The sequence below is a fragment of the Oncorhynchus tshawytscha genome, linkage group LG19, assembly GCF_018296145.1.
Source record: "Oncorhynchus tshawytscha isolate Ot180627B linkage group LG19, Otsh_v2.0, whole genome shotgun sequence".
NCBI classification, from domain to species: domain Eukaryota; kingdom Metazoa; phylum Chordata; class Actinopteri; order Salmoniformes; family Salmonidae; genus Oncorhynchus; species Oncorhynchus tshawytscha.
Genome location: NC_056447.1, coordinates 59093125 through 59105999, shown reverse-complemented (window position 1 = coordinate 59105999; position 12875 = coordinate 59093125). Strand labels below are relative to the sequence as shown.

The 12875-nt window shown below is 42.8% G+C and overlaps 1 protein-coding gene across 1 annotated transcript in view; it reads right to left on the bottom strand.

The window, feature by feature from the left end:
- The window catches only part of hexa (hexosaminidase A (alpha polypeptide)), a 46052-nt gene extending 42492 nt beyond the window's left edge, over positions 1-3560 (bottom strand). The window contains exons 1-2 of the mRNA XM_042301999.1: positions 3025-3560; positions 2475-2582 (exon numbers count right to left, since the gene is read on the bottom strand). Of these exons, the coding sequence (XP_042157933.1) occupies positions 2475-2582; positions 3025-3292 (376 nt within the window). The 5' untranslated portion in view covers positions 3293-3560. The remainder of the gene's footprint in view (positions 1-2474; positions 2583-3024) is intronic.
- Between the last annotated feature and the right edge of the window lie 9315 nt (positions 3561-12875).

Here is a 12875-nt window from a genome sequence, read left to right as displayed (position 1 = left end):
GATCACTAGTCACTTTATACAATGCACTCTAAATAATGACACTTTAATAGTGTTTAAATATCTTGCATTACTCATATCACATGTACAGTGGGGAGAACAAGTATTTGATACACTGCTGATTTTGCAGGTTTTCCTACTTACAAAGCATGTAGAGGTCTGTAATTTGTATCATAGGCACACTTCAACTGTGAGAGACAGAATCTAAAACAAAAATCCAGAAAATCACATTGTATCATTTTTAAGTAATTAATTTGCATTTTATTGCATGACATAAGTATTTGATACATCAGAAAAGCAGAACTTAATATTTGGTACAGAAACCTTTGTTTGCAATTACAGAGATCATACATTTCCTGTAGTTCTTGACCAGGTTTGCACACACTGCAGCAGGGATTTTGGCCCACTCCTCCATACAGACCTTCTCCAGATCCTTCAGGTTTCGGGGCTGTCACTGGGCAATACGGACTTTCAGCTCCCTCCAAAGATGTTCTATTGGGTTCAGGTCTGGAGACTGGCTAGGCCACTCCAGGACCTTGAGATGCTTCTTACGGAGCCACTCCTTAGTTGCCCTGGCTGTGTGTTTCGGGTCGTTGTCATGCTGGAAGACCCAGCCACGACCCATCTTCAATGCTCTTACTGAGGAAAGGATGTTGTTGGCCAAGATCTTGCGATACATGGCCCCATCCATCCTCCCCTCAATACGGTGCAGTCGTCCTGTCCCCTTTGCAGAAAAGCATCTCCAAAAAATGATGTTTCCACCTCCATGCTTCACGGTTGGGATGGTGTTCTTGGGGTTGTACTCATCCTTCTTCTTCCTCCAAACATGGTGAGTGGAGTTTAGACCAAAAGGCTCTATTTTTGTCTCATCAGACCACATGACCTCTCCCATTCCTCCTCTGGATCATCCAGATGGTCATGGGCAAACTTCAGATGGGTCTGGACATGCGCTGGCTTGAGCATGGGGACCTTGAATGCGCTGCAGTATTTTAATCCATGACGGCGTAGTGTGTTACTAATGGTTTTCTTTGAGACTGTGGTCCCAGCTCTTTTCAGGTCATTGACCTGCCGTGTAGTTCTGGGCTGATCCTTCACCTTCCTCATGATCATTGATGCCCCACGAGGTGAGATCTTGCATGGAGCCCCAGACCGAGGGTGATTGACCGTCATCTTGAACTTCTTCCATTTTCTAATAATTGCGCCAACAGTTGTTGTCTTCTCACCAAGCTGCTTGCCTATTGTCCTGTAGCCCATCCCAGCCTTGTGCAGGTGTACAATTTTATCCCTGATGTCTTTACACAGCTGTCTGGTCTTGGCCATTGTGGAGAGGTTGGAATTGTGTTTGATTGAGTGTGTGGACAGGTGTCTTTTATACAGGTAACGAGTTCAAACAGGTGCAGTTAATACAGGTATTGAGTGGAGAACAGGAGGGCTTCTTAAAGAAAAACTAACAGGTCTGTGAGAGCTGGAATTCTTACTGGTTGGTAGGTGATCAAATACTTACAGTTTGTAGTGTGACTGAGGTTGTGGACAGGTGTCTTTTATACTGATAACAAGTTCAAACAGGTGCCATTAATACAGGTAACGAGTGGAGGACAGAGGAGCCTCTTAAAGAAGAAGTCTGTGAGAGCCAGAAATCTTGCTTGTTTGTAGGTGACCAAATACTTAATTTCCACCATAATTTGCAAATAAATTCATTAAAAATCCTACAATGTGATTTTCTGGATTTTTTTTTCTCATTTTGTCTGTCATAGTTGAAGTGTACCTATGATGAAAATTATAGGCCTCTCTCATCTTTTTAAGTGGGAGAACTTGCACAATTGGTGGCTGACTAAATACTTTTTTGCCCCACTGTATGGCATGCATTAAAATGCGAATTAATTTTCTGGATTTTTGTTTTAGATTCCGTCTCTCACAGTTGAAGTGTACCTATGATAAAAATTACAGACCTCTTCATGCTTTGTAAGTAGGAAAACCTGCAAAAATCGGCAGTGCATCAAATACTTGCTCTCCCCACTGTATATACTGTATTTTATACCATCTACTGCACCTTGCCTATGCCGCTCGGCCACGGCTCATCCATATACTTACATGTACATATTCTCATTCACCCCTTTAGATTTGTGTGTATTAGGTAGTTGTTGTGAATTTATTAGATTATTTGTTAAATATTATTGCATTGTCGGAACTAGAAGTACAAGCATATCGCTACACTCGCATTAACATTTACTAACCATGTGTATGTGACAAATAAAATTAGATTTATGTAAGTACTCTTTAAAAGTAACCAAATTACTTTTACTCTGAATACTTTTTACATTAGCTACTTTTTACTTGAGTCTTTTTTTAAACCAGTAATTTTACTTCTACAGGAGAAGGATATTTCAGTACTCTTTCACCACTACGTGTATTTACTCAGCAGGGGCTGCACAGTGGAAGTTTTAGGACAGAGTGTGTTTTAGTGTTTCATCACTTACAGCTTTCTGAAGAGTCTGCGTCTGGATAGCCCTCACATTCTGCTCTCTCCACATGGACCACAACGGTGAAAGGGAACCTAAACCATTCATCGTGCTGTCTGGGTCTGGCTGAATCAAACACAAACACATGAACATGAACATGATGAATTATGTGAAATAGCTCACCTGTACAACTCAAAAATCTAAAATTGTAGTCATAAAATGTGAAAACAACTTTGCAAATCATGCAAATTCATTACTCTCAAATATAACCAAATAAACTCTGCCTCTAATAAAGGTTAGGTCATTAAGCAGGCATATTCTTAAATTAATTACTTTTAAATCACAGGTGTTAGGCAGTGTTGCTGGGGCTCTGCAGTGTTCATTGAACTAAAAGTCACATGCCACAATGTATAGGTACCAAACCAAAGGTACCTTTTGTTTTGCTCTACAATGGTTGTCAACATGGTTTTCAAAAAACAGAATACTCCCAACAACTGACCATGACCAATGAATGATGAGGACTGATTCACATAACTTAAAACTGTTATCCATTTATTTTAGTTATTACCTGCCCTATAATCCGTGAAGATGAGCGGGTAGTATCTCTCGAAAGCCGAGTCCAGAAGAGAACAACCGGGTTGAGCGGATGATCCACTAGAGTACTGAAAAATAAACTCCCGTGGATTTAGTGTGTATCGGGCCATGGAAGAGCTGATCATCTGAGGCATCGGCCACACCGCATCCACGTAGATTACAGAGAAGGACATGAACAAAACCATGAACCAAAGCCATTGTTTATAACAACGCCTGGAGTTGGAGATAGTTTTCTCTTCCATTGTATCACGTGAGTCTAGAATGTCAAATTGGTGTTCTTGCGGATGTACAGTGTGCTGTACTGTCCTGGACGGTCCTGGCGTTCAAAGGAGGAAGACTGAACTGGAAAAGAGTCACGTGATACAGGCAGACGCTTTAGACTCAAACAAATCACGTGATCAGGTGTGAATCCCACATTCGGATTCCGGTCCAAACGCAAAGTAAACAGTCCTAAAACCCCCAGCACTTAAATTACGTTTTTACCTCGTCAGATCCAAGTCTACTTTAAAATGTTCCTTGCCCAAGAAAGGGAGAATGATGATCTGAGAGGCAACGTCCTTGGTGGAAATGTTGAAGTTGAGCTTAAAAACAGCCATACTAAAAACTATGAATGTACCTAGTAAGCTAACGTAGCTAGCTAGCGCTCCTGTCAGGTAACGTTACCCATCTCTGGCTAGCTAGTTGTATAGTTTGCTCATGTATTCCATTTCAGAATATACCCAAAACATATATTTAGCTATGACGCTAGCTACGTTTTATAGCACCTCACTACGAGACTAAGCCAATTTGAGGGTCATTCCCACTTGCCAACACTAAAATAAATGTTTTATTTTTAATTCTTTCACTTTATTGTATTGCATATGTCAGTTGAATTGCGTATGATGTATTGAGAAAAAAAAATAGGTATCCAATTACATATTTTTTATTGTAAAAAAAACAGTATACATACAAGAAGTACAAAAACAGACAATGATAATATATGCTTGGGAGTAAAATCAATGTTATCTATATATTGTGTTGCAAACTAGGGTCATAGGCTGCATTCCAAACACTTAAAAGACACACCCTCTCCCTTTTGATAATGTCAGATGAGTTGACACTTGCAGGGCAAGGGAAGAATGAATTCATTTTAAATGGACCTCTCTTGCCTGGAAATTTGTCACTAGTTCATCCCACGTTTGTGTTTTCATATCTTGGCTAGAAGACAACGCATTCGCAGACATGTTAGCCATCTTACTATATCAGGCAAATCGAAAGTTACTTCAGCCGCACTGAAGTCTAACAGCCCCCACAATCTTATAATTTTCTCTCAGCCAATCATCAGTCATTTGTGTAAGTGCTGTGCTTGTTGAATGTCCTCTATATGCATGCTGAACGTTTGTCAATTTGTTGACTGTAAAATGGCATTGTATCTGGTCAAACAATGTTTTCCAGAAGTTTACTAAGGGTTGGTAACAGGCTGGTTGGTCGGCTATTTGAGCCAGTAAAGGGGGCTTTACTATTCTTAGGTAGCTATTCTTTATTTCATGTATCTTTATTTCATAGTGTAGTTTCATCTTTTTATTAAGTTTAGTCACATGATTTCTCAATGTGCAATAAGTTTGCCAATCGGTTGTACATCCAGACTTATGTGCCATTCCTTTTGCATCATCCCCCTCAACTGTACAACTTCTAAATTCCTCATCAATCCACAGGGATTTAACAGTTTTCAGTCATTTTATTAATGTGTAAATGCTTATTAGCAACTGGAATATGCAATTTCATAAATGTGTCAAGTGCAGCATCTGGTTGCTCCTCATTACACACCACAGACCAACAGATATTCTTTACATCATCAACATATGATTCACTACAAAACTTATTGTATGACCTCTTATACACTATATTAGGCCCAGCCTGACCTCTTATACACTATATTAGGCCCAGCCTGACCTCTTATACACTATATTAGGCCCAGCCTTTGGAACTTTGGTTTTCCTAGATATTGCTTTTATATTGTGATCACTACATTCTATGGATTTGGATACTGCTTTAAAGCAAATATCTGCAGCATCAGTAAAGATATGATCAATACATGTTGATGATATCATTCCTGTGCTGTTTGTAACGACCCTGGTAGGTTGACTGATAAACTGAACCAGGTTGCAGGCTCTGATTACAGTTTGAAGCATTTTCTTGAGTGGGCAGCTTGATGAAAGCCAGTCAATATTTAAATTACCCAGAACATATACTTCTCTGTTGATATCACATACATTATCAAGCATTTCACACATATTATCCAGATACTGACTGTTATCACTTGGTGATCTATAGCAGCTTCCCACCAGAATGGGCTTTAGGTGAGGCAGATGAACCTGTAGCCATATTACTTCAACAGTATTTAGCATGCGATCCTCTCTAAGCTTTACAGGAATGTGGCTCAATATAAACCGCAACACCTCCACCATTGGCATTTCTATCTTTTCTGAGAGGTAGACTATGAATATCATCTGTTACTAGCAAATTATTGATTTCATGACCCTTTTTTCTTAAGCTACATGTGTTAACATGTACTTGCTTTACTGGGAAGCCTAGCAGCAGTAGATGTGTTCATGTTATTTATGTTAGTGCAGGGTGAGCTGCTCACAGTGGACTTCCTACTAGGGCACACTGGCTTAGTGCTAACAGGATACATCTGGTTCATAGGCACATGATTACTGTACACAATAGCTGTAAGGTCAGTAGAAGCATTCAGGTTACTTATATTGTGTCTACTGATGCCCCTGGTATAATGTACATTTGCCGAGAGAACCCGAGGCTTCCCGACCTGCCCCGAGGGCTGCCGAAGATGGCCCGAACGTTCCTGCTTCCCCTGCTCGCACCCCTTTTTCATGCCATTCTGCTGTGGGGAGACCAGTACAAATCTCCAGGTTCTCATTGACTCTGGGGCCGATGAGAGCTTTTTGGACACTACCCTGATTCCCGTGGTATTGGGATTCTCCTGGTTCCAACGACACAATCCCCTCATTAACTGGTCTACTGGTACCATCACAGGCTGGGGCCCGTTCTGCAATGCCCATTGCCTGAAGTCAGAACAACCTGCCCCGGGATGTCTTCCGGGGGCTCGGAAGGTGCCCCGGACATTTCCGCCATTCCCGCGAAGCACCAGGACCTCCGGGAGGTGTTCAGCAAGGCCCGGGCCACGTCACTTCCACAGCACCAACCCTATGAGCTTGGACAGCACATCTGAAAATCCCTGTCTGCCTTGAAATTTCTGCCTGGAGAGACCTTGCTGATGCAGTATAACTACCTTGACTTGCTGTTGTCTAAGCTCTTTTGTAGAAGCACAAAGAAACGGGCAACGTTGAGGACCAGTGGTCGGCCATGGAAATTTACTGCAGCAGATGAAAGACACCATCATGCTTACTTCCCTTCGCAATCGAAAGATGTCCAGCAGTGCCATCAGCTCAGAAGTGGCAGAAAACAGTGAAACCCTGGTACACCCATCTACTATCTGGAGAAGTCTGGTCAGAAGTGGCCTTCATGGCAGACTTGCAGCCAAAAAGCCATACCTCCGACGTGGAAACAAGGTCAAGCGACTCAACTATGCATGAAAACACAGTAACTGGGGTGCAGAAAAATGGCAGCAGGTGCTCTGGACTGATGAATTGTGAAATGTTTGGCTGAAGCAGAAGGCAGTTTGTTCGCCGCTACACCAATGACTGCAAGCAACAGTGAAACATGGTGGAGGTTCCTTGCAAGTTTAGGGCTGCGTTTCTGCAAATGGAGTTGGGGATTTAGTCAGAATGAATGGTCTCCTCAATGGGGAGAAGTACAGGCAGATACTTATTCATCATGCAATACCATCAGGGAGGCATCTGATTTGCCCCAAATGTATTCTGCAGCATGACAACGACCCCAAACATACAGCAAAGTCATTAAGAACTATCTTCAGCATAAAGAAGAACAAGGAGTCCTGGAAGTGATGGTACCGGCCCCCACAGAGCCCTGATCTCAACATCATCAAGTCTGTCTGGGATTACATGAAGAGAGAGAATCACCTGAGGCTGCCTGAATCCACAGAATAACTGTGCTTAGTTCTCCAAGATGTTTGGGCCAACCTAGCTGCCGAGTTCCTTCAAACTGTGTGCAAGTGTACCTAGAAGAATTGATGCTGTTTTGAAGGCAAATATTGAAGGCAAATATACCAAATATTGATTTGATGTACTTTTTTCTTCTGTTCACTCACTTTGCATTTTGTTAATTGATAAATATAAACTATTATGTCTACTATGTCTATTTTTGAAAGCATTCTTACTTTACATCATATTTTTCACACCTGCCTAAAACATTTGCTCAGTACTGTATATGTATGTGCCTGTTATTGCGGCACTGTGTGGCCTATCTAAATGTGCTTACATATGAGTCTTGACAGTGTTCAGAACATGTGCATCAAGTTTTGTTACAATGTGTCTCTGATCTATATGAATTTATGTGCCAAACTACGGCCATGTGAACGTTTATTGGTCAGTAGTAGCCGAAACGGGGTGAGGGGTGTGAGCCTTCAAAATTTGCGTTTACAAGCACTTGTTATAGCGCCACCATTTGGCTAATTAGCATGGCATTGCATAAGAGGGTGTGGCCCTTGGCCCTTTACCATCATGCAAGGTTGCAACCTCCTAGGCCTTACCATCTCACAGGAATGTGCATTTAAATGTTTCCTTCTGAACGAAGAGTAATAATACTGGAACAGATTAGAACACCTGGCCCTGGCTGAACCAAATATTATAGGGTTTGACACCAGATCCTGGCTGAACCAAATACAATAGGGTTTGACACCTGGTCCTGGCTGAACCAAATACAGTAGGGTTTGACACCTAGTCCTGGCTGAACCAAATACAGTAGGGTTTGACACCTGGTCCTGGCTGAACCAAATACAATAGGGTTTGACACCTGGTCCTGGCTGAACCAAATACAGTAGGGTTTGACACCAGATCCTGGCTGAACCAAATACAATAGGGTTTGACACCTGGTCCTGGCTGAACCAAATACAGTAGGGTTTGACACCTAGTCCTGGCTGAACCAAATACAATAGGGTTTGACACCTGGTCCTGGCTGAACCAAATATAATAGGGTTTGACACCTGGTCCTGGCTGAACCAAATATAATAGGGTTTGATACCTGGTCCTGGCTGAACCAAATATAATAGGGTTTGACACCTGGTCCTGGCTGAACCAAATACAATAGGGTTTTACAAGCTTCGCTGATGAAGCCCTAATTAGACATCTGGCCCAATACACTTTTCTCTTCTACATGTAGATACTTTGAGAGCGGAGGGTGCTGCTACCAGAAGGACCAATGGGAGTACATAGAGGGTTGTGGACACACCTCTGAATCAGAGAATCTCTTTTCTCTACAGAAAATGTTATTTGGCCTGTCGCCACACCAACTCATTATCTAGAATTTAGTCCAATCATTTGAATCAGCCGTCTAGTGCTAGGGAAAAAACAAAATGTGCCCCCCTTGGGGTCCCCAGGACCAGGATAGACAACCACTGGTCTAGAGAATATCTCTGTTGAACAGAGCTGGTGATACAGTTAGAACAGGGTAGCAGGGGTTTGGTGCCTCCCTTCCGGTTACTAGTCCAACGCTCTAACCACTAGGCTACCCTGCCTCTGGCACCAGCCACTGTTTCATCCTCTCCTCCCTCACTTCTAAAGTTACATCCTATTTCAATACAGCAGGTAGAATATTAACTGTACAACAGACCAAAAAACCCATGTAAAACGACAAATACATACAGTGATTTCAGAAAGTAATCAGACCCCTTGACTTATTCCACATTTTGTTATGTTACAGCCTTATTCTAAAACGGATTACATTGCTTTTTTCACCCTCATCAATCTACCCCCAATACCCCATAATGACAAAGAGAACTGTTCCACCCACAAATGTTTAAAAAAATATTACATTTACATAAGTATTCAGACCCTTTACTCAGTACTTTGCTGAAGCACCTTTGGCAGCGATTACAGCCTCGAGTCTTCTTGGGTATGACGCTACAAGCTTGGCACACCTGTATTTGGGGATTTTCTCCCATTCTTCTCTGCAGATCCTCTCCATTTCTGTCAGGTTGGATGGGGAGCGTCACTGCACAGCTATTTTCAGGTCTCTCCAGAGATGTTCGATTGGGTTCAAGTGAACCTTTGCCCCAGTCTGAGGCCCTGAGCGCTCTGAAGCAGGTTTTCATCAAGGATCTATCTGTACTTTGTTCCGTTTATCTTTCCCTCGATCCTGACTAGTCTTCCAGTCCCTGCCACTAAAAACATCCGCACAGAATGATGCTGCCACCAGCATGCTTCCCCATAGGGGTGATGCCAGGTTTCCTCCAGACGTGACGCTTGGCATTCAGTTCAAAGATTTCAGGCCAATTCAGGCCAATCTTGGTTTCATCAGACCAGAGAATCTTGTTTCTCATGGTCTGAGAGTCCTTCAGGTGCCTTTTGGTAAACTCCAAGTGAGCTGTTGTGCCTTTTACTGAGAAGTGGCTTCTGTTTGGCCACTCTACCATAAAGACATGAGTGGAGCTGCAGAGATGGTTGTCCTTCTGGAAAGTTATCCCATCTCCACAGAGGAACTCTGGAGCTCTCTCAGAGTGACCATCGGGTTCTTGGTCACCTCCCCGACCAAGGCCCTTCTCCCCGGATTGAGTCTTGGTGGTTCCAAACTTCTTCCATTTAAGAATGAGTGAGGCCACTGTGATCTTGGGGACCTTCAATGCTGCAGACATTTTTTGATACCCTTCTCCAGATCTGTACCTGATCAGCCTAACTCTACAGTTTGTTAGGTAGTGTTGCTGACGTTGCGGACGCCATTTCCGGTCACAACTTGCAGACTTGTTTACGTGTTGCTGTGCGTTTTGTTGCCAACCTTACTTTGCTACCTGACAACTTTACAGTTTTTACTTTTTAATTACCGTTTATATTTTTGGTTTTTCCCTCATTCAACTTTTCTTCTTTCAACTTTTTCACTCAGGACGCTTTATCTGGACGTGGTTCGTCAGGACCTCCACCAGCCGAAGCTAAGTAGAAACATTAACATGATGCTTTATCTGGACGTGGTTCGTCAGGACCTCCACCAGCCGAAGCTAAGTAGTAACATTAACATGATGCTTTATCTGGACGTGGTTCGTCAGGACCCGAGTCTTCTTTGTCTCTACTCTCCCATTACGGGGTCTGAGACGCCAAAGCTTCCCACCATTAGCTCTGACAAATTGAAAACCCTAATCATTGGTGACTCCATTACCCACACTATTAGGCTTAAAACGAATCATCCAGCGATCATACACTGTTTACCAGGGGGCAGGGCTACCGACGTTAAGGCTAATCTGAAGATGGTGCTGGCTAAAGCTAAAACTGGCGAATATAGAGATATTGTTATCCACGTCGGCACCAACGATGTTAGGATGAAACAGTCAGAGATCACCAAGCGCAACATAGCTTCAGCGTGTAAATCAGCTAGAAAGATGTGTCGGCATCGAGTAATTGTCTCTGACCCCCTCCCAGTTAGGGGGAGTGATGAGCTCTACAGCAGAGTCTCACAACTCAATCGCTGGTTGAAAACTGTTTTCTGCCCCTCCCAAAAGATAGAATGTGTAGATAATTGGCCCTCTTTCTGGGACTCACCCACAAACAGGACCAAGCCTGACCTGCTGAGGAGTGACGGACTCCATCCTAGCTGGAGGGGTGCTCTCATCTTATCGACAAACATAGACAGGGCTCTAACTCCTCTAGCTCCACAATGAAATAGGGTGCAGGCCAGGCAGCAGGCTGTTAGCCAGCCTGCCAGCTTAGTGAAGTCTGCCACTAGCACAGTCAGTGTAGTCAGCCCAGCTATTGAGACCGTGTCTGTGCCCCGAGCTGGGTTGGGCAAAACTAAACATGGCGGTGTTCACCTTAGCAATCTCACTAGGATAAAGACCTCCATTCCAGCCATTATTGAAAGAGATCGTGATACCTCACATCTCAAAATAGGGCTACTTAATATTAGATCCCTTACTTCAAAGGCAATTATAGTAAATTAACTAATCACTGATCATAATCTTGATGCGATTGGCCTGACAGAAACATGGCTTAAGCCTGATGAATTTACTGTGTTACATGAGGCCTCACCTCCTGGTTACAATAGTGACCATATCCCCTTTGCATCCCGCAAAGGCGGAGGTGTTGCTAACATTTACGATAGCAAATTTCAATTTACAAAAAATAAAATGTAATTTTTGTCTTTTTAGCTTCTAGTCATGAAATCTATGCAGCCTACTCAATCACTTTTTATAGCTACTGTTTACAGGCCTCCTGGGCCATATACAATGTTCCTCACTGAGTTCCCTGAATTCCTGTCGGACCTTATAATCATAGCAGATAATATTCACATTTTGGATGACTTTAATATTCACATGGAAAAGTCCACAGTCCCACTCCAAAAGGCTTTCGGAGCCATCATCGACTCAGTGGGTTTTGTCCAACATGTCTCTGGACCTACTCACTGTCACAGTCATACTCTGGACCTTGTTTTGTCCCATGGAATAAATGTTGTGGATCTTAATGTTTTTCCTCATAATCCTGGACTATCGGACAACCATTTGCAATTGCAACAAATAATCTTCTCAGACCCCAACCAAGGAGCATCAAAAGTGGTGCTATAAATTCACAGACAACACAAAGATTCCTTGATGCCCTTCCAGACTCCCTCTGCCTACCCAAGGACGTCCGAGGACAAAAATCAGTTAACCACCTTACTGAGGAACTCAATTTAACCTTGTGCAATACCCTAGATGCAGTTGCACCCCTAAAAACTAAAAACATTTCTCATAAGAAATTAGCTCCCTGGTATACAGAAAATACCCGAGCTCTGAAACAAGCATCCAGAAAATTGGAACGGAAATGGCGCCACACCAAACTGGAAGTCTTCCGACTAGCTTGGAAAGACAGTACCGTGCAGTATTGAAGAGCCTTCACTGCTGCTCGATCATCCTATTTTTCCAACTTAATTGAGGAAAATAAGAACAATCCTAAATGTATTTTTGATACTGTTGCAAAGCTAAATAAAAAGCAGCATTCCCCAAGTGAGGATGGCTTTCACTTCAGCAGTAATACATTCAGGAACCTCTGAGGAAAAGATCATGATTATTAGAAAGCAAATTACGGACTCCTCTTTAAATCTGCGTATTCCTTCACAGCTCAGTTGTCCTGAGTCTGCACAACTCTGCCAGGACCTAGGACCAAGTGAGACACTCAAGTGTTTTAGTACTATATCTCTTGACACAATGATGAAAATATTCATGGCCTCTAAACCTTCAAGCTGCATACTGACCCTATTCCAACTAAACTACTGAAAGAGCTGCTTCCTGTCCTTGGCCCTCCTATGTTGAACATAATAGACGGCTCTCTATCCACCGGATGTGAACCAAACTCACTAAAAGTGGCAGTAATAAAGCCTCTCTTGAAAAAGCCAAACCATGACCCAGAAAATATAAAAACCAATCGGCCTATATCGAATATCCCATTTCTCTCAAATTTGAGAAAAGGCCGTTGCGCAGCAACTCACTGCCTTCCTGAAGACAAACAATGTATACGAAATGCTTCAGTCTGGTTTTAGACCCCATCATAGCACTGAGACTGCACTTGTGAAGGTGGTAAATGACCTTTTAATGGCATCAGAACGAGGCTCTGCATCTGTCCTCGTGCTACTAGACCTTAGTGCTGCTTTTGATACCATCGATCACCACATTCTTTTGGAGAGATTGGAAACCCAAATTGGTCTACAAGGACAAGTTCTGGCCTGGTT